The sequence below is a fragment of the Rhinolophus sinicus genome, linkage group LG03 (assembly GCF_036562045.2).
Source record: "Rhinolophus sinicus isolate RSC01 linkage group LG03, ASM3656204v1, whole genome shotgun sequence".
In the NCBI taxonomy this organism is placed as follows: Eukaryota; Metazoa; Chordata; class Mammalia; order Chiroptera; family Rhinolophidae; genus Rhinolophus; species Rhinolophus sinicus.
In genome coordinates, this window is record NC_133753.1 from 121,299,576 (window position 1) to 121,320,425 (window position 20,850).

At 37.1% G+C, this 20,850-nt stretch overlaps 1 protein-coding gene across 6 annotated transcripts in view; it reads right to left on the bottom strand.

Annotated features, from left to right (window-relative positions):
• The window catches only part of AP3S1 (adaptor related protein complex 3 subunit sigma 1), a 64,643-nt gene that overhangs the window by 16,695 nt on the left and 27,098 nt on the right, over positions 1–20,850 (bottom strand). For 4 of the 6 annotated variants that reach the window (XR_002137042.2, XM_019727834.2, XM_074328587.1 and 1 more), the window contains exon 4: positions 8,725–8,796. The exons of the other annotated variants lie outside the window; for them this stretch is intronic. Coding sequence is in view for 3 of the 4 variants with exons in the window: in XM_019727834.2 (XP_019583393.1) it covers positions 8,725–8,796 (72 nt within the window). In the remaining variant the exon portion in view is untranslated. The remainder of the gene's footprint in view (positions 1–8,724; positions 8,797–20,850) is intronic. 6 annotated transcript variants of the gene reach the window in all.

Consider the following 20,850-nt stretch of genomic DNA (forward strand, 5'->3'; position numbering starts at 1 on the left):
AATTGCTGACTAATGGACAGCAACAGGGGTACAGTAATTCCAAGTAACAGATAAGAGAAATTGTTTTGGTACACAATGCATTTAATATTTACACAGAATATCAATGTCTCAAAATCTGAAAATTCAAAACATTCAAGTCTAACTGAAAAGTTAGAAAGCTGTTCTACATTCTAGTATTCTGTATTCTGGGGCTGACTATACAGGAATAACTGTGTTTTTTCCTTATAAACAATAAAAAATTTATTTCTCACAATTTGGAAGCTGGGAAGTCAAAGATCAAGGTGCCAGAAGATTCAGTGTTTGGTGAAGGTCCACTTTCTGGTGCCTAGATGGTACCTTCTGCTGGGTCTTCACATGGTGGAAGAGGTAAAGGGCCTCTTTAATAAAAATTTTTTTCCTTTTAATCCTACATATACTTTAATAGTTAATGTTCTCTTATCCTCACCCACAAATTTACTACCTTTGCTCTTCTTCCTTCTTTACCTCATTCCTTCTTACATCTCTGACTTCCTTCTGTTTAAGTACCCTCTTTAGAGTTTCCTTTAGTGAAGGCTTGCTGATGGCAAATTCTCTCAACATTCGTTTTTCTGACAATGCCTTTATTTCACCCATATTCTTGAAAGATATTTTTGCTGATTTAGAATTACAGTTTGGCAGTTATTTTCTTTCAACACATTGTCTTCTAACTTCCGTGGGTGCTGTTGAGAAATCAGTTTCCAATTTAACCACTGTTCCTGGTAATGTGTCTTTTATTTCTGGATGATTTTAAGAGCTCCTATTCAATTTTAGTATCATTAGTCTAGATGTAGATTTCTTTTTATTTATTCCACTTGTGATTCTTTTATCTGTAGATTTGTATCTTACATTAATTCTGGAAAATTCTCAGCCAACAGATATTGAACATGCCTCATTCTTTCTCTCTTCTTCTTCTGAAACTAAGAATAAATGTTTATTAAACCTTTCTCACTCTATCCTCCCTGATCTGTAAACTATTGTATTTTCAATCTTTCTTGTATTTTTATGTTGCATTATGGGCAATGTGTTCTATCTTTTCATTTACTCAGATATGTCTAATCTACTTTTAAACCCATCCACTGAAAATTTTAATTTTCACATTTTTTTCCTCTTCTAGAAATTCCATTAAGTGCTTTTTCAAATCACATGGGTTGTTGTTTTTTTGTTTGTTTGTTTTTTTAAATACTCAGTGCAATTTTTATCCATATTGACTTAAGAACTTGCTGAGTAGATGGGGTAGGGGTGCCACACTTTTGACTAGTGCTGACAGGAGAGGGTGGCACCTGGCATGTCTGGGAATTAGCTTTTGAATTACCCAGCCAGGAGTTTGGTTATACAAAGGAAGGGTTTGAGCAAACAAGTAAATGCATCAGGAACAATGGGAATAATAGGAACGAGAATAAAAATAATCTCTCATGGTCAGAGAAGCAAATTGCAAATATGAAAAAGGAGAAGGCTAGAATAATTTCTATAATGTTGCACTAGACTCTAAGGTATTAAGAAAAACTCAATGATTTTTAATATATATAATGATATAGAAATAGGGGTGTGTGTGTATGGGTGTGTACATACACCTATTTCCTAGCGTGGCTCACAGAGAACCAGGAGTAATATCACCCCTTTAGCAATGAGTATACATACTGGTGCTAAGAGTGTCATTTCTAAACATCACTGCCCACTAAAAGGAACCAGGGTTGCTTGGAGAAATAGCTGACTCGAGGGCTGGGCAGAAAATATACTCGTTCAAGATGTTGTCCACAGAAAAGGCCTGGAAACAATGATCAGCCTCATAATTATAAGCACCTCCAGACTGTGGTTTCTATATACCATTTCCCACTAAAAGGAATCAGCTCTGAAAAGGAATGGCTGATAACATGTCTTGAGCAGGAAATGAACAAAATGAGTCTGAAACATCTTGTACCAGAATACAAAACAGATATCAAAGTGCATGGGGGAAAAGATCATGTCAAAAGGACACAAAAGACAACCTGAAAAGATTCCCATTGGCCAAAGATGGTACAATTTGAGCATCAAAAAGAATAATATCTGTAGTTAAAATAAATCGATTATTATTATTTTTGAACACGGCACCTTGAGCTGAGCTGCCTCTGAGTTCCCGGATAGCTCAGTTGGTTGGAGCGCGTCCTCTCAACCACAAGGTTGCCGGTTTGACTCCCCAGGGGCTAGTGGGCTGCGCCCCCCTGCAACTAGAAATGGCAGCTGGACCAGGAGCTGAGCTGCGCCCTCCACAACTGAGACTGAAAGGACAACAACTTGAAGCTGAACAGCACCCTCCACGACTGGGATTGAGGGGACAGCAACTTGACTAGGAAGGAAGGCCTAGAAGTACACACTGTTTTCCAATAAAGTCCTGTTCCCCTTCCCCAATAAAATCTTTAAAAAATAAATAAATAAATAAATCGATTATTTTAAAATTCAAGTGTCACAAAGATACTGAAAAAATTCAACTATCATTTTTGGTGGGTATTAGTGAATCAAACTGTTGTGAAAACTAGTAAATAAAGGAAAATGCTCTAGAATTTATCGTGCCTTTCATATGTAAACTATGCCTTTTAAACCCATCATCTCTTTCTTTGAATGGATTATTTCATTCAGTTCACATTTAGTGTACTGAATAACGTTATCTATTTTATTTTATTATTTTTTTTAAAATTTTATTTTATTAAATTTATTGGGGTGACAATTGTTAGTAAAATTACATAGATTTCAGGTGTACAATTCTGTATTACATCATCTATAAATCCCATTGTGTGTTCATCACCCAGAGTCATTTCTCCTTCCATCACCATATATTTGATCCCCCTTACCTTCATCTCCCACCCCCCACCCCCCACCCCCCTTTCCCCCTCCCAGTGTTGGTTAATCAAACTTTATATTATTCCCCCTCTTTTAAACCAGAGATTCTACTGTTTATAATTTCCATTAATGATTATTATCTTTCTCCTTGCTCTTTTAATCAAACACTGTTAGTATTTGTAAAACAAATATCAAGTCTTTCTATCACTGAGTTGCCTTCTTTTCCTACTTAAATGTTCTTATCATACCCTATTCTTTCTCCTTTCCCCCAGTTGAATAAGATAATCAAAATACTTTTATAATACATGTTAAATGTACCCTTCAAAGTCTCTTATCTTTTCCTTCATGTTTTCTCTCTCTTAATCTTTCAGTCCTAGGCTTTAAGGTTATTTCCTGCACTTATTTTTACCTATAATTCAAGCCTCAACCTATCACCATCCTCTTCTTTTAAACTCAATAGGATGTATGACTTTGACAGCTGTGAATGGCTCTGACCACCCCTCCCTGCATTCCCTCCCTGCCTTCCCCAATGAGCAAGATGAGGGAGATTGTTTTTAAGCCCCAGAAAGACTTTTCCAAATTATACCTCAAGTACTTTTTATCATTTTTAAATTTTAAGTGTTTACCCACCATGTTTCCCCAAAAATAAGACCTAGCCAGACAATCAGCTATAATGCGTCTTTTGGAGCAAAAATTAATGTAAGACCCGGGCTTATATAAGACCTATAATATATACTATATTTACTATAAGACCGGGTCTTATATTAATTTTTGCTCCAAAAGGCGCATTAGAGCTCACTGCCTGGCTAGGTCTTATTTTCGGGGAAACCGGGTATCTCCTCTAGTAGTTCTTTTTCATGGAGCATATGTTCTGATTGTTCCTAGTGTTCCTGTCTCCTCTTGAAGTGGCATTCTTTTTCTCCATTGACTTACTGGTATTTAGGTCTCGTTGCTGAAATATTCTTAATGGCTAGACATTTTTAGTTAGTGAAAAGAAAAGGAGCCTCTCATTCTGTGGACTGCGGTTTAAGGATAGGTGGTCAAACTCCTGAAGAGGGACTGGTCTGCAGGAAATCACTCTGCTCTTAATTTTCCATTCTTCTAGCCTGAAGGGTAGGAAAGACATTTAGGCCTCCAATGAGATCAATCTCCCTCATCTTGATCATTGGGGAAGGCAGGGAGGGAATGCAGGGAGGGGTGGTCAGAGCCATTCACAGCTGTCAAAGTCATACATCCTCGAAAGCAAGCTCTTCGTAGACTCTTCAGCTCTCTCATCTTTGCCCTGGGATTTGGTGCTGTGTTGCAGTACTGGCAACAACCTGGGGCCGCCCAATTAAAGCCACAATGTTCAGGAAATGGGCAGGTAACCAAGTTGAGCAAATAAGCAGACCTTCCCAGCAAACCCACAGTGGACATGTAGTGTTAAGAAATAAACCAAGTTACTCATATTTTATGAGTTATCACCACAGCAGATGTTCGCTGTGTCTGGCTCTATTTTTGGAGTTTGACTGTTGACAGTTTTCAAGCCCCACCACTCTCCTTTCCTCCTTTCCCAGATCTGGGCAAGTTGATAAGAAAGTCCAAGTGCTCCTTCCTTTGCAAGGTTCCTTTTCAAACCATGTAAGACCTGGCTCACGTGTGGAAACCCTCATCCCAGCCCCAACCCCTAACCACATACAACCCCAAGCCAAGCTGCTTTCCTTGCTCTCGCCAGAAACCCTTATTATAGGAATAATAAACTTCTCAGATCAGATCCTCCTGGTGTATGTGTGGCATCTTCAGTCTTTACATCCAAATCAATTCGGGGCTATCCCACTCCTTCAAGGTGACTACAATATTAGCTTATGTGACTGATACAAAAATGTGACTTACAGATTTGTAATGAGAAATTGGTAACAATCACAAAAAGGAAAAGATACTGGCTTAGGGGTTGGGCAGTAGGCCACATGGAAATGTGTACTAGAAGCTACAAAGTTAGTGGTCCATGTTTGTAGTGGCAAAACATTTGGTAAAACTATCAACTGTGATACCCAGGAAAGCAGATAAATTTACCCATGAAAACTCTTTTCTCTCTGACATAGAAACTGGCGATGGTCCACATAGTGGCAGCTTTGTCACCATGGATCTCACAGTAACAGTATGTGAAATGTAATCAACATAATGCTTGAACGAGAAATATTTTGATATTTGTTACTGCAGCATAAACTAGGCCGTCCTGATTGATAACAAAAGGGATATTCTTTACAGCCTCCTCCTTTCATCTACCTAGTTATGGTCCAAAGGCAGGCTGAGGGTTGTGTGCAAAACTTTCTGTACCTGCCCCTAAGAAAATATGAGCCGAGCCACAGAAGATTCCTGCCTGTTGGAAGGTCCAGGGCTGCTTGAAAGTTGAAAATAGTCCTACTTTCATACCATGCTTCCCTGAAATAAGACCTAGCCGGACAATCAGCTCTAATGCGTCTCTTGGAGCAAAAATTTATATAAGACCTGGTCTTATATTATATAAGACCCGGCCTTATATTATAGTAAAATAAGATCCGGTCTTATATTACTATAAGACCCGGTCTTATTTTACAATAAGACCGGGTCTTATATTAATTTTTGCTCCAAAAGACACATTAAAGCTGACTGTCCGGCTAGGTCTTATTTTGGGGGAAACAGGGTAGAAGGGCTGAAAATAAGGCTAGCATTGTTTTAGACAGAGAATGTAGAAAGAGGGAGTGTCTACTTCACTGGTCTCTGACTCTTAGTAACCTGAAGCTTTTTGTCTCACTGCACTGAAAAAAAAATTAAAGCAACAGGTTAGCCACAAAGAAGAGACATAGCTAATTTTGGCAGGTTCTAAAATAGTGACACATTATTGTGTGAAATGAACAGGCTATACACACTACATATTGTATGATTACATTTTTGTTCTTTTAAAGACATATTTCTGTACTTATCTGTACACAAAAATCTAGAAATATACATACCCTGAAGTGTTAGTGCTAGTGTTAAACAAGGAGGCCATCAGACTGAGGTGGTTCTAATACCTCAGCAGCCTATGTAAGCAAACCAAAACCTAAGCCTGTAAGTGCTTACATTAAGAAATCAAAACCTAAGGACAACCAATCAGAAACAGCCACTTCACTTTCCCAAATAATATAACTGCTTAAGCTGGAGCCAATCAGATAATCCTTGCTTTGCTTCTGCCTCTTTGCTATAAAAGTCTTTCCCCGGCTCCTGTCAGTAGAGTACTCCTAACGACTTCTGGTTTGGCACTGCCCAAGTAAAGTCAATTTTTGTTCAAATAAACTTAAAATTTTTAATATGCCTCAGTTTATCTTTTTAACAATAGGCAATCTCTGAAATTGAGATGGCTTCTATTTACTTTCCTCTTCTCTGTATTTTCTAATTTTATCTAAAATGAATGTATGTTAATACAAAATAGAAGTTTTAAAAACACTGCATGTCATGTATGGAAGTTATATATGAATAGACCTTAATTTCCCTATTGAAGAAAACTTCTATTCTTTAGTACAAATGTGAAAACTTTATTCTTACAGCAACATTTTACAACAGAATCATCAATTTTCTTAAAAATTGCTAGATGTATTATATAAGTTAATGATCTTTAAGCAGTCATTTTAAAAATACCTTTTTAAATCATTTTAATCGTGTACCAAAACACAATTTTGAATGTTGTGAACACTAATGCCTAAAATTAACAAAAGTCCTTGTAAGTGTGAAAAAGCATAAGCTATATTAGAGAAAAGAAGTAGAAAACTAAAAATACTCTTTAAAATATGAAGTTTAAGTTCTCTGTCCAAGATGAGTTAATACATGATATCAAATTACTTAGTAAATGAGAAATATGATCTAGAGGATTGACCAATGACAAACGCATCCTTTTGATGTTCACAAATAAAATGCATTCCTTGTGCTCTAGCTTTGGTAGTGGTTACGTAGTACAAAGTGTGATCAAATAATACAGTGAATGTTTAAATAAATAGTTTATTACAGTAAAAGGCACATTGACATTAATCCCCCTCAAAATACCCCCCCTCACTTTGAACACACTTATCCCATCGTTCTTGCCACTTTCTGAAGTAGTTCTGGAAGTCCTCTTTCGTGAATGTCTTTAGTTGTGCTGTCATGGCTGCCTCAATGTCCTGAATCATTTTGACTTTGGGGAAGAGCCAGAAGTCCTACCGTGTCAGATCCCATGAATAAGGTGGATGAGGACACACTGTAATGTTTTTATTTGACAGAAATTGCCATATATCAGAAGCTGTGTGTAACACGGAGCATTGTCATGATGGAGGATGATTTACGGCACACTTTAAAACACACCGCCTCTCAACCGTAGCTCACACCCAACTGACTGCACGAAACAAATTGAAACTTGTCACATACTGTTGCTAAGGTTCGATGCGCCACTTCCCATATTGAAGACCCTGGCCTTTCAGTTGGATGGCACTCGGCAGCAGCATTCATCGTTTCTTTTTTTTTTATCACAACAGAAAGGCTCCATGTCACACATATGTGTCTGGTAGGGCAACTTCTGTCAAACAAAAACATGACCATGTGTCCTCATCCACCTTATCACCAGATCTGGCACCGTGAGACTGCTGGCTTTTCCGCAAAGTCAAAATGACCATGAAAGGTAAATGTTTTGAATCAACTCAGAACATCTAAGCAGCCACAACAGTGCAACTAAAGACAGTCACAAAAGAGGACTTCGAGAACTGCTTTAGAAAGTGGCAAGAACAATGGGATAAGTGTGTTCAAAGAGAGAGAGTATTTTGAGGGGGACTGAGGGTGTCTTTTACTGTAATAAATTTTTTTATTTAAATATTCACCGTATTGTTTAATCACACGTTGTACATTTGCCAAAATTTAGTTAACTGTATACTGCTTAAAACTCTCAATTTTAATGCATATAAATTATACCTCCATAAAGCCGATTTTTAAAATTTTTTGCTAAAATTTTTGGCAGCTTATTTTCAGACTCTTTTATTCAATGGCTTAATTATTCAAAACAATCTGTTACATTACTTAACTTAATACAGAAAAAATTCTGTTCATAGTAAAAGTGAAATCTCTTCCTTCTAAATTCTGTATCACCAATACCCAGTAATACTGGATAGAAGACTGAATCATTCTTCCTTTCTCTCATCTCCACCTTTCAATAGGCTATCGGGGCCTGTCAAGTCTACTTTCTTTTATCCCTACTGCCTTAGTTCATTTCTTTCTGGACTACTGCAACAGACTCCTAATTGATTTCCCTGTCTTTAATCTCCCACCTACCAACCTGACCTATGAAAAGCAGAAAAAAATCTTGCCCCCAAAATGTACAAAGAAATAAAAATGCCAATAAAAGCTTGTTTAAAAAAGATTAAACTGCTTCCGAATGAAGTCCATAATCCACGGCACTAAAGGCACTTCAAAATTAGGTCTCTCGACCGATAACAATCCCTCCCCTCCACAAGAAGCCTGTATTTTATATCTCTGCCTATAGAAACATCCTCTCCTTTTCTGTCTGTGAAACATCTACTAATCCTTAAAAATTCAGTTTAAATTAATTTCTTCCATTTTACACACTTTCAGCAGAGGTAGGTGGTTCAGTTGTGTGCCCATTAACACTCTAAACATACTGTTACTTGTTAATGCCACTGTTTCTTTCTCTAGATGAGAATTCCTCTAGGACAGGGCCTGAATCTTCTTTACTAGGCACAATGCCTGGCTCATAGTAAAAACAATTTATGAACTGAATAATACATAATAAATAAATAAATAAATAAATAAATAAATAAATAAAGTATTATTCGTTAAATCCATTTTTACTTTGACAAATACAAATTAAGATTGTTCCTGATCAAAAGTTTAGATTTGACAATACAGAAATAGTACCTTGTCTACATGGAAAATTAAATCCAGTTCACAGACATTTTCAAAACACTTGTCTAATGTTTCCACAAATACCTAAAGAAAAAGGAAAGAGAAAAAGGTTAAAAAATTTTGAGGACTATGTAAGTTTACTTAAATCTATTATCTATAAGGCAGGCAATTCTTAATTGTGAACTAAAACTTTTCTAAGTCTATTATCACATTTCTTTTTTTAAATTACAAAATTGTAGTTAAGTACAAAAGGAGTAATTACAAACTACTCTTCACTTAAACTACTTTTTAATGCATTAATATACAAAACAAACTAAACTTTGCTGAAAATAATGAAGAATTAGAGATTCTTAGCATCATTACTTTAAAAGCATTGAAATATACTCAAATCAAGCTCCCTATCCTCATGTGAGAAAAAAATAAAGCTTATTAGAAGTATTTACACGTTTCCCCGAAAATAAGACCTAGCCGGACAATCAGCTCTCATGCATCATTTGGAGCAAAAATTAATATAAGACCCAGTCTTATTTTACTGTAAGACCCGGTCTTATATAATATAACATAACATAACAAATAACATAACATAAACATAAACCTAATATAAACATAACGTAACAAAACATAATATAATACTGGGTCTTATATTAATTTTTGCTCCAAAAGATGCATTAGAGCTGATTGTCTGGCTAGGTCTTATTTTTGGGGAAACACGGTTATCAAGATAGACAGGCACAATCCAAGTCTCCACCACATCTAATTAGCCAGTAATTTCTAATCAGCAAATCAGTATAAAAGATCACTAAAAATTAATTATGGAAAGAACACAGACTTTGGAATCAGAGTTACCTAGGTTCAGACTCTGGTTCGAATAACTTGCATGACCTAGTGTGGAAAAGTAGTAACTCAGCAGGCCTGGGTTGCTCAAACCCCACACATTGCCCAAAGCGGCCTGTTGTCAGACCAGCCCTTGGCTAGCTCCTGGGAACTGAGCCCTTGGAAAGCTCTGTCTGATAAGAGTGTTTTATATGCCTTAGACCTTGGGCTACACTGTACCAGTCTGAGCAAACAGCTTCTGCTACCAATGTGATTTATGGTGATCATCTCTGAGGTTCTGGAGCTTAAGTAACCAAGGTCAGTCACACAGGTTCTTCCTGCCTATGTGACTGACCCCCAATCAAAGTCCTGGACACACAGGCTAAGGTGAGCTTCCCTGGTTGGGAACACTTTGCACATGTCATCATACATCATTTTGGGGATCCGTGTGACTCCAATGAGAAGGGACACCTCGAAGTTTGCACATGGTTTCCTCCACACTTGCCCTCATGTGCCTTTGATTTTACTCTGTATTATTTCACTGTAATAAACTCTCACCACGAGCATAGCAACTTCTGAGTCCTGTGAATCCTAGCAAATCATTCAGATGGTCCTGGGGACCTCTGATACAAAGTATCAAAAATTAATCTCCGGGCCCAGTGGCTCAGGCGGTTGGAGCTCCGTGCTCCTAATTCCGAAGGCTGCCGCTTCGATTCCCACATGGGCCACTGGGCTCTCAACCACAAGGTTGCCAGTTCAACTCCTTGACTCCCACAAGGGATGGTGGGCTCCACCTCCTGCAACTAAGATTGAACACGGCACCTTGAGCTGAGCTGCAGCTGAGCTCCCAGATGGCTCAGTTGGTTGGAGCGCCTCCTCTCAACCACAAGGTTTCCGGTTCAACTCCTGCAAGGGATGGGGGGCTGCACTCCCTGCAACTAGCAACAGGCAACTGGACCTGGAACTGAGCTGCGCCCTCCACAACTAAGACTGAAAGGAAAACAACTTGAAGCTGAACAGCACCCTCCACAACTAAGATTGAAAGGACAACAACTTGACTTGGAAAAAAAAAGTCCTGGAAGTACACACTGTTCCCCAATAAAGTCCTGTTCCCCTTCCCCAATAAAATCTTAAAAAAAAAAAAAATTAATCTCTTAAATTCCACCTTGCATAGTTGTCAATATCTATTCTATTTCTATCCCCACTAGCCTTCTCAATGGTAACTTTCACAGATAGAATTACATACAATTACGGACAATTTGTCATCCAAACTGGGGGCTATTAACAGAGAGCAGCTATTAATTATTACAATAATAATAGTATGTAATGTTATCATAATATAATGACAGCCTGGAACAACAGATGTACACCAGGACTTCTCCAAGCAAATTGACATGTGTGGTCACCCTATTCATAGGTGATCTTACGAGACAAAGAGTAAAATCTAAATAGTAGGCTTCTTGATATAACTGCTCTGACCTCAGGCCAATTTACACAGATCCATGATCCAAGGTTACTTCCTGGCATCAATGAAGACAGGTAAGACAGGTGAAACAATGTAGATATGTAACTAGATGGCTATAATCAACATTGTCTTAGACCAGGGGTAGGCAAACTTCTCTGCAAAGTGCCAGAGAGTAAATATTTTAGGCTTTGTGGGCCATACAGTATAGCATAAAAGCAATACCTAAACAAATGAGCATGGCTCTGTTCCAATAAAACTATTTACAAAAACAGGTGGCAGGCTGGATTTGATCTGCAGGCTATAGTTTGTTGACCCTTGACTTAGAGTCACTAAGAGAAATAAGAGGTCTGTAACCAAGAGTATACAGTTTTATTCATAATTTTATTTATGAGAAGTCAAGTTAGTAGGATGACCAAATGTGGGACATACACGAGTCAGCCTCAAATGAGTTTCTAGTTTATTTCAATTTTGTGGTAGGTAGAAAATAAGTATCACTGAGGATCCACCCAAACTACAAACACTTATTTCTCCTCAAGGCCTTAGTGACATGGCCCCTGGAATGACTTTCTTCATTCTATTTCTAACTAATTCAGGTTCATTTTACTTCTTCTTATAACAGATTCTTGTTATGAGGATTGAATGAGATAATGCTGTTCAAACACAGAGTAAGCCTTAACAAACATTAACTTCTTGGGGAAAGAAAGAATCAGAGTGAAAAAAAGAAAACTTCCCATTGAAAAAGAAGAAAATATTTACTTTTCAGAGAGTTTAGCTTGGAAATGGCCTGAATACCAATTCATAAAATCACAGTTAAATAAGTTATGGGAAATAAAGCCATTTAAGTTCCATCCCACTTCAGTAATATTTTTACCGAAGTATTACATATAGAAAAATATACAAATCATAATAATGTATAACATGAATTTTCACAAAGTAAACGTATCTGTGTAACCAACACCCAAATCAAGTGTTACAATATTACCAGCTCCACAGAAGCTCCCTCTTCATCAAAGGTAACACTACCCCAGCTTCCTAACACTATAGATAATATTTTGCCGATTTCTGAACTATATTTAAATGGGATCATACAGTATGCAACCTTTTGTGACTGGCTCCTTCATTATTATTTTTGTGAGATTCATTTGTTAGTACATAATACAACAGCTCATTCATTCTTGTACAGTATACCATTGTATTACTATACCACAATGTATTTATTCATTCCATTATTTACAGAAATTTGGGTTGTTTCCAGTATGGGGCCATTACAATTAGTATTGCTAAGAACCCTCGTACACATATCTACTGAATGTATACCTAGAGTAGAATTGCTGGGTCACAGAGTACCATATATTCAGCTTTGTAGACTGCCAAATAGATTACAAAATAATTATATAAATTTACACTCAAAATAGTAATATATGAGAGTTCCCACAGTTCTACATTCTTGTTGGCACTTTATGTTGTCATTCTTTTAATTTTAGCCATTCTTCTGGCTCTATGGTAGTATGTCATTGTGATATTAATTTGTATTTCCCTGATAGCTAATTAGGTTGAACACCATTACATACGTATCAGCCATTTAGATATATTTTTTTCATGATGTCTGTTCAGGACTTCTGCTCATTTATCTATTGATTTGTATATTCTTGATAATATAGATACAGTGGTACCTCGGTTTTCGAACGTCTCCATTGACGAACATTTTATGGATCTATGGTATCATTAGATAGTAAAATTCATGCTAAATTTGCAGTTTTAGGGGTTAATTTTAAAGGTCTGGAACGGATTGATCCATTTTGCATTACTTTCTATGTGGAAACCATGCCTCAGTTCTCAAACGTTTCAGAACTCGAACGGTCTTCCAGAATGGATTATGTTTGAAAACCTAGGTACCACTGTAATCCTTCCATATTCTAGATGCAGTCCTGTCATATGTACCTATTGCAGATATCTTCTCCCACTCTGTGGTTTGCCTTTTCATTCTCCTAACAGTATTCTTAGAAGAACAGAAGTTTTAAATTTCAATAGTGTCCAATTTATCAGCTTATTTTCTTTTATGGTTAATTTATATCCAATTTAAGAAATCTTTACCTACAACAATGTCAAGAATATATTCTCCCAGAAGAGAACAAAAGCTTTATTGTTTTATTTTTCATATTTGGACTGAATCTATCTGGAATTTATTTTTGTGTACAGTGTGAGGTGGACCTCGTAAATATAAAATTATTATTAGACTTTATTTTTTCATGCTTACTTTTTTCAGTTCCAGTGGTTTGAATACCCATATACAAAAGACATCCTTTTTTAACCATTAAGAGTTGACTATCTTGGTGAAAATACTGCCTAAATAGTTTCCCTTCATTTCCCTATGAAAGATCAGTGGAACCAGTGAATGTGCAGATTATGTTGAACAAAATTAAAAAAAAATGTCTTAGTGCCACTTGTGAACTATGGAGTGGCAAAAAATATGGGCCGCCTACAGAGGCAGTGTGGTATAGTGGTGAGGAAACCAGAGAGACCTGCCTTCAAATTCTTGCTATGTCGCCACCTACCTACGTGAGCTCGAGCATGACTTAACTCCAAATATCAGAACTATGAAATGGTGATAAAACTACTTACTGTTCTGCATGATCTTAAAGATTTAGTTAAATGATTTAGATAAAGTACTCACTCAGCACAGTGCCCAAAACATTTAATAAATGGAAGTCAGTGTTGTTTATCTGTTGCTCAATACATGCTACTATAAAATTAAAATAGAAATAGAAAATTCTAATTCTGCTAATAAATACTGATATAAAAGCAAGGTAACTATATGCTGAGGCTGTGAACACTTTGTGATTTGCTTGTTAACTTAAAAGGAAAAAAGGCTGTCAATATTTAAACCAGAACCATACCACCTATGAAAAATGTGAATATTTTTTAAAAAGTACCCTGCAGCAAAATGTCATTATAACTACAAGTTCTTAATTTAGGAAAAGAATTCCTAAAATTTAATGCATTCAAATGGTAAGTTTGGTTAAAAAAATCAAAACCCTCTTCAAAAAACTTTCCATTAATTTTCTTTTTAATTTAGGAAAATTATATTACTTAATATAACTAGAAATCTAAAGCCCCAAGGTATAATAGATACCCACTGCTGATGTGTTACAAGGACAAGGCCAATAAAAAACTATTAATCTACAAACTGAAGTAAAGACATTAAGAAAAACAAATTAATGAGCCATGGGAGTTCTAGCCAGACCAACAACAAAAAATAATAAAGTTGCTGTTGCACTATATTTCACAAGGAGAAAGATTTATTTTAAAACCAAAAACTAGTCATGAATGGTAAATAGCACCCTCTTGTGTTTCATTTTTAAAATAAAATAAAGTTTAAAGTCAATTTCAATATAACAGTTATCTACTAAATAGCTATTCATTAATCTCTGGCCTCAAGGAATTCAAAGGCTAATGGGAGAAAAGTTACTTTTAATTTACTAAGAGAACCATATTTTAAATTTTCCTTCATTTTAATAATTACCTAGTTTTTCAAAAATAAATATAAAAGCTAGAGATACTCAGAAAAATGCCACATCCACATATAAAGTTTCCCTTCCCCATGCTCTTCTATCAACAGAACTTCCTTCTGTTTCCTTTATCTTTAATTACAAATATATTATGTCCAGGCCACAAAGGACAACAGGAATCTATTATGAGGCAGCTTAGCAATTAAGAGTACTTAAGAGCACTTAAGAGCACAAGCTTCAGCATGTCTCTATTAAAGTTCCAGTGCAGCCTCTAACTATGAAATCTAGTTAAATCTTATTTAACTCTAAGCCTCAGTTCCTTCACTTGGGCATAAAGACAGCACCTACACCATAGGGTTGTTTCAGTGATAAAAATGAATAAATATAAAGGGCTTAGAACAGTGTCGCACCAAAAATAATATTCAATATATGTTAGCTAGTACTATAATGCTACACACATACAGAAAAATAAAAATGTACACTAGATAAAATAAAAATAGATGCCACAAAATATCCTTAAGCAATATCACTTATTTAGCACACACCCCCACCTCCCTTTTAGAGTTTCTACGTTAAATAATAATTTCTTTCTGGGTTTGGTGACTTCTGTTAAATTTTAAGATGAACTGATCCTACTATTTGTAACCTATAATATTAAATGAAGTATATAAATGTGAAACTGACATGTTATAAGATAAAGTCTTAAGCTCAAGAATTGGAGGCATACATTTAAGAATACTAATAAAATGCCAAGAGATCTAAAAGAATTTATTTTCTTAGTCAGCAGCAAAATGTTCTACAGAAACTGGTTTAGCTCAAACCAAGAATCAAAGTATACTGCTAAAAATGTACCAATAAGCTAGGGAAGACAGACTGAACTTAAAATCAGATCAATTACCTCTGAAGACAAACTCTGAATGCAGCCTAGGTACCCTTTCCAATATGTACCATTGCACATAATATTCAGAATCTTTAAGGTATGGTGTTTAAGGTGTGTACGAGGTCTGACAATTACGTTCGCGAACTTGCCACCGTGTGCTTACACTGGTAGCGCTGTACACACAGCTCGGTGAGGTTTCATAACCTTGGTATATCAGTGTCTCACAGCTGTGTTTGTGTTGACGTGTGGCACTCGACTCAGCATATGACTAGATTCTGGACTAGGTTTCCACTAAACCTGACTTGGACACTAATGTGACAATGATGACAATGTTAGTAAAAACAGAGACATTTATTGAGCATTATTACAGGCACTTTCAGATACTAAACTCTCAATTTAAATATGAAGAAATGAAGGGTTGATGAGAGGACTGTCTTCTATACTCATGTCGCAATGATTCTGAAAAGGATCACATCAATAACTGTTTTTCTCAGAAACAGAAATAGAAATAAATCAGAAATAACTGATTTACTTCTCTTACAAAAGGTAAATATGATAATGGCTACCATTTATACAGTATGTACTATTAAGGCACTGCTATTGTTCCAAGTGCTTTAAATAGATTATTTTATTTAATCCTTCACAGTAATCCCACAAGGCAGGTATTTTTATTATCAACCATTTGCAGAAGAGTAATCTAAAGCAAAAAGTTAACTAACTACTAACACAGGTAGTAGAGTCCTGATTAAAATCCACAAAGTCTCATTGCAGAATCTACATTCTTATTCACTAGGAATAATCCCTCCAACAAGAATAAAAAATAGGACTTTATTTTTAATGTAGTAAAAGTGATTATTTAAATAATTTGGAAAATACAGAAAAGCATAAAGCACAATTTTAACTTTCCATACTACCACCCACATTAACATACTATAGTGCAAAACAAAGACTGCTTGTACTATGGGAAATTTATTTACATTGTTGCCCCTCCATTAAAGTGACTTATATATGATTTATATGTTGAATTTAGAAGTCTAAGGAAGAAACAGAGTTTTGAATTTGTCAGGCTAATACAACAAATATTAATTTTAAAAATGAAAGTAGCCTCTGATTATTTCTTTCTCAGCACACAAGCTACTCATGGAAACATTTTTTTTAAAAATGTACACTGACTTAAATTGTTAGAACTATATTTAAAGTTCCAAACAAAAGTTGATTTTAAAAATGGTATTTGGCTGGAATTTTCTAGTCAAGATGGCAGAGTAAGTAAACACTGTGCTCATATCTTCTCAGGACCGCTTCAATTACAACTAAACCACAGAACAACCATCACTAAGAATGGCCTAAAGTCTAGCTGAAACGAAGCCCTTCAACTAAGGACATACAGAAGAAGCCACCTTGAGACTGGTAGGACGGGCAGAGACACAGAACAGGCTGGTCCCACACCCTAGTTCCACACCCATGTGTGACCATTAAAAATCAGAAGGGATATCTTGGCCTTGGAGGTCCACCAACGAGAAGCAAGGGTCCCCAGACCTATACCAGGCTCCCCAGCCCAGGGTTCCAGTGCTGGGAAGAGAAGTTCCCATATCTTCTGGCTGTGAAAACCAGCAAAGATTGTGGCTGAGTGAGACAGAGGGAGGCTGCAATCCCAGGCACTCCTCTTAAAGGGACCGCTAATGGACTCACTCGCTCTGAGCTCCAGCACTGGGACAGCAGCTTCAGTGGCACCAGGAACATACGGGGAGGAACTGAAATATCTAGCTTCAGGGTAAGGGTTGGAGGGGCAGCTTTTTCCCAGATGGAGAAGCCAGCAGTAGCCATTGTTTCTTTGTTGAGCCCTCCTCCTCCCTACGTGGAGAAGCCATATCTGAGTCTCCATCAAACTGGCTATCACCTTTCATCTCCCTGCTTTAGTGATTGCCTGACACCCTGCCCCACCAAACTTTTGGGCACACCCAGGCAGCTTCCAGTGGCTGTACTGTACAAAAATGCTATCTTAGCTCATGCTGCAGACTTTCCTAAAATCTCTCAAAGGTTCACAAAACCCAAACAAACAGCATGTGGCTTCAGCGTGTCCCGTACCTCTGGCTGAGCAGCCCTAAGCCCGGCACTAGCGACAGGTGTCCTCATTTGAGGCTTGGCCTCTTGAGTCACCTCCACGCACAGGGCAGGTGGTGGCCATCTGCAGATTGCTTTGTGGCTCATGCCAGGTGGCCCTGGGCTGGGCACAGGTGATGGCTAAACTTGGCCTGCAGTGGGTACCCTCCCAGAAGGCCTCAGGGCTGGCAAACCTGATGGCCAGGTTCAGACCAACCTGGAGCATCATCCAGCCAACTCCAAGGACAACACACCCAAAGGGCAGACTGGGCAGGCACCAGAGCTCCACTAAAGCGAACCCTGCTCTGTAGGGTGAGGCTTTACACCACAGCTCCTCCACTGTAGTCACGGCCAGTCCTCACAACCAATCAGCCTGAAGGTTAGTCCCTCCCACTGACATGCAAACAGCAACCAAGGCTCAATTACAACAGCAGGGCACACACAACACACCCAATGGACACATCAAGAGCACCCAGTTCTGGTGACCAGGGAGACTGCTCCACTGGGTCCCACGGGGCACCTACTAGATAAGGCCACTCTACTAAGACCAGGAAGCTTAGCAGCCCTACCTAATACATAGAAACAAACACAGGAGGCAGCCAAAATGGGGAGACAAAGAAACATGTCCCAAATAAAAGAACAGAACAAAGCTCTAGAAAAAGAACAAAATGGAGACAAGCAATCTACCAGATGCAGAGCTCCAAACACATAAGGATGCTCAATGATCTCAGGGAGAACTTCAACAAAGCAATAGGAAACATAAAAATGAAGATAGAAAACATAAAAAAGAACCAATCAGAAATAAAGAATACAATAACTGAAATGAAGAATACATTAAAGGGAATCAACAGATTAGATGAAGCAGAGGATCAAATCAGTGATCTAGAAGATAAGGTAACAAAAAACACACAATCAGAACAGCAAAAAGAAAAAAGAATTAAAAAAAAACGAGGATAGTTTAACAGGCCTCTGGGACAACATCAAGCATATCAACATTCCCATCATAGGTACGGAACCAGAGGAGAAGAGAGAGAGCAGGGGATTGAGAACCTATTTGAAGGAATGATGATGGGAAAATTGCCTCACCTGGTTAAAGAAATAGACATACAAGCCCAGGAAGTGCAGAGTTCCAAACAAGATGAACTCAAAGAGGCCCACACCAAGACACATCATAATTCAAATATCGAAGGTTAATGACAATGAGAGAATCTTTAAAGCAGCAAAAGCAGTTAGTTAGCTACAAGGGAGCTCCCAGAAGCCTATCAGCTGATTTCTCAACAGAAACTTTGCAGGCCAGAAGGGATTGGTACAGAATAAGAATATTCAGTGATGAAAAGCAAGGACCTACAACCAAGAGTACCTAGCAAAGGCTATCATTTAGAATTGAAGGACAGATAAAGAGCTTCCCAGACAAGAAAAAGCTAAGAGTTCATCATCACCACCAAACCAGTACTACAAGGAAGATTAGAGGGACTTAAGATGAAAAAGAAAAAAAGATAAAAAATATGAATAATACAATGGTAATAACTCCGTATCAACAATTATTTTAAATGTAATGGATTAAATGCTCCAAGCAAAATATGGAGTGGCTGAATGAATAAGAAAACAAAACCCTTACATATGCTGCCTATAAGAGACTCACTTCAGATCGAAAGGCACATACAGACTGAAAGTGAAAGAATGGGAGAACTATATTTCATGAAAACAGAGATGAAAAAAAAAAAAAAGCTGGGATAGCAATACTTACACCACACAAAATAGACTTTAAAACAAAGGCTGCAACAAGAGACAAAGAAGGACCCAGTAATCCCACTTCTGGATAATTATCCAAAAAAACTCAAAACACTGCTTTAAGGGGACATGTACATCCATATGTTCATTGCAGCATTGTTTACACTGGCCAATATGTCGAGGCAGCCTGGGTGTCCATCGATGGATGAATGGATAAAGAGGAGGTGGTACATATATAGAGTAGAATATTTCTCGGCCATGGAAGGGAATGGGTTCTTGCCATCTGTGGTGGCATGGATAGACCTGGAGGGTACTGTGCTGAGGGGAGTATGTCAGACAGAGAAAGACAGACGCAATGTGATTTCGCTTATATGTGGAATTTAAAGAATGAAATAAACAAACACACAAAACAGAAACACTCATAGATACAGAGAACATTTTGATGGTTGCCAGATGGGAGGGGGTTTAGGGGTAAGTGAAAAAGGGGAAGGGATTAAGAAATACAAATTGGTTGCTACAGAGTAGTCATGGGCATGTAGCGTATAGCATAAGGAATACAGTCAATAATAACTAGATGTGGTGTCAGATGGGTACTAGATTATCGGAATGATAGATGGGAGGGGGTTGGAGGGCAGAGTAAAAAAGGTGAAGGGATTAAGAAGTTACAAAACAGTCATGGGGATGTAAAATAAAGCATAAAAAATATAGTCAATAATATGGTAATAACTATGCATAGTGCCAGGTGGGTCAGAGGTATCACTTGTTAAATTATATAAATGTCTAACCACTATGCTGTACACCTGAAATTAATATAAACTAATACTGAATGTCAAAACGAATTCATTTTAAAAAGTCTAAACCTGCCTGTCCTATAAGATACCAATGACCGTGTAAAATGTAGCCAGTCCAAATGGAGAAGAAATGTTGTTAGTGTATAATACATGCTGGATTTTGAAGATATAGCATGACTAAAAGGCTGTAAAATAAAAAATATAAAAATAAATGGTATTTGGCCTTGAAAGATATTCTACCTACAACTGAACATGGTACAATTGCTATTTAGAGCACTAATTTTAAACCAAAATAAAATGAATAAAAATCTTAGAAAGCTTTTCCTTACAGAATTTCAACCAAGAAATACAGAAGTCATGACGGAAAAACAAAATCACCATTTGGCAAATACCACAGTAATAATGCTTTCAGGCAAGAATCATCAATATATGTTAAAAATTAATGACCAAACATATGACTAGAAAAAGGATATTTACAGTTTCAAAATTATTCCTTTTTACTTTTAAGCAAAAAGGGAAAATGGAAGTTTATAGTAAACCTGGCAGGCACCACCTTAACCAAGGAATCAGAATAAATATCACAAGAAATGGAACAAAATGACATCCTGTACCTCCTAATATGATGCATTGAAAAGGACATAACATGGCTTCTGTGGTATTCTTGCCAAAAATACATAACCTGAACTTAATCATTAAGAAACCCATCAAACAAACCCAAAATGAGGAATATTCTACAAAATAACTGGCCAGTACTTTTCAAAAGATCAAGGTATGAAAGACATAAACAAAAGATAAAAATGAAGAACTATCATAGAGTAAAGGAGACTTGGGAGACATGAAAACTAAATG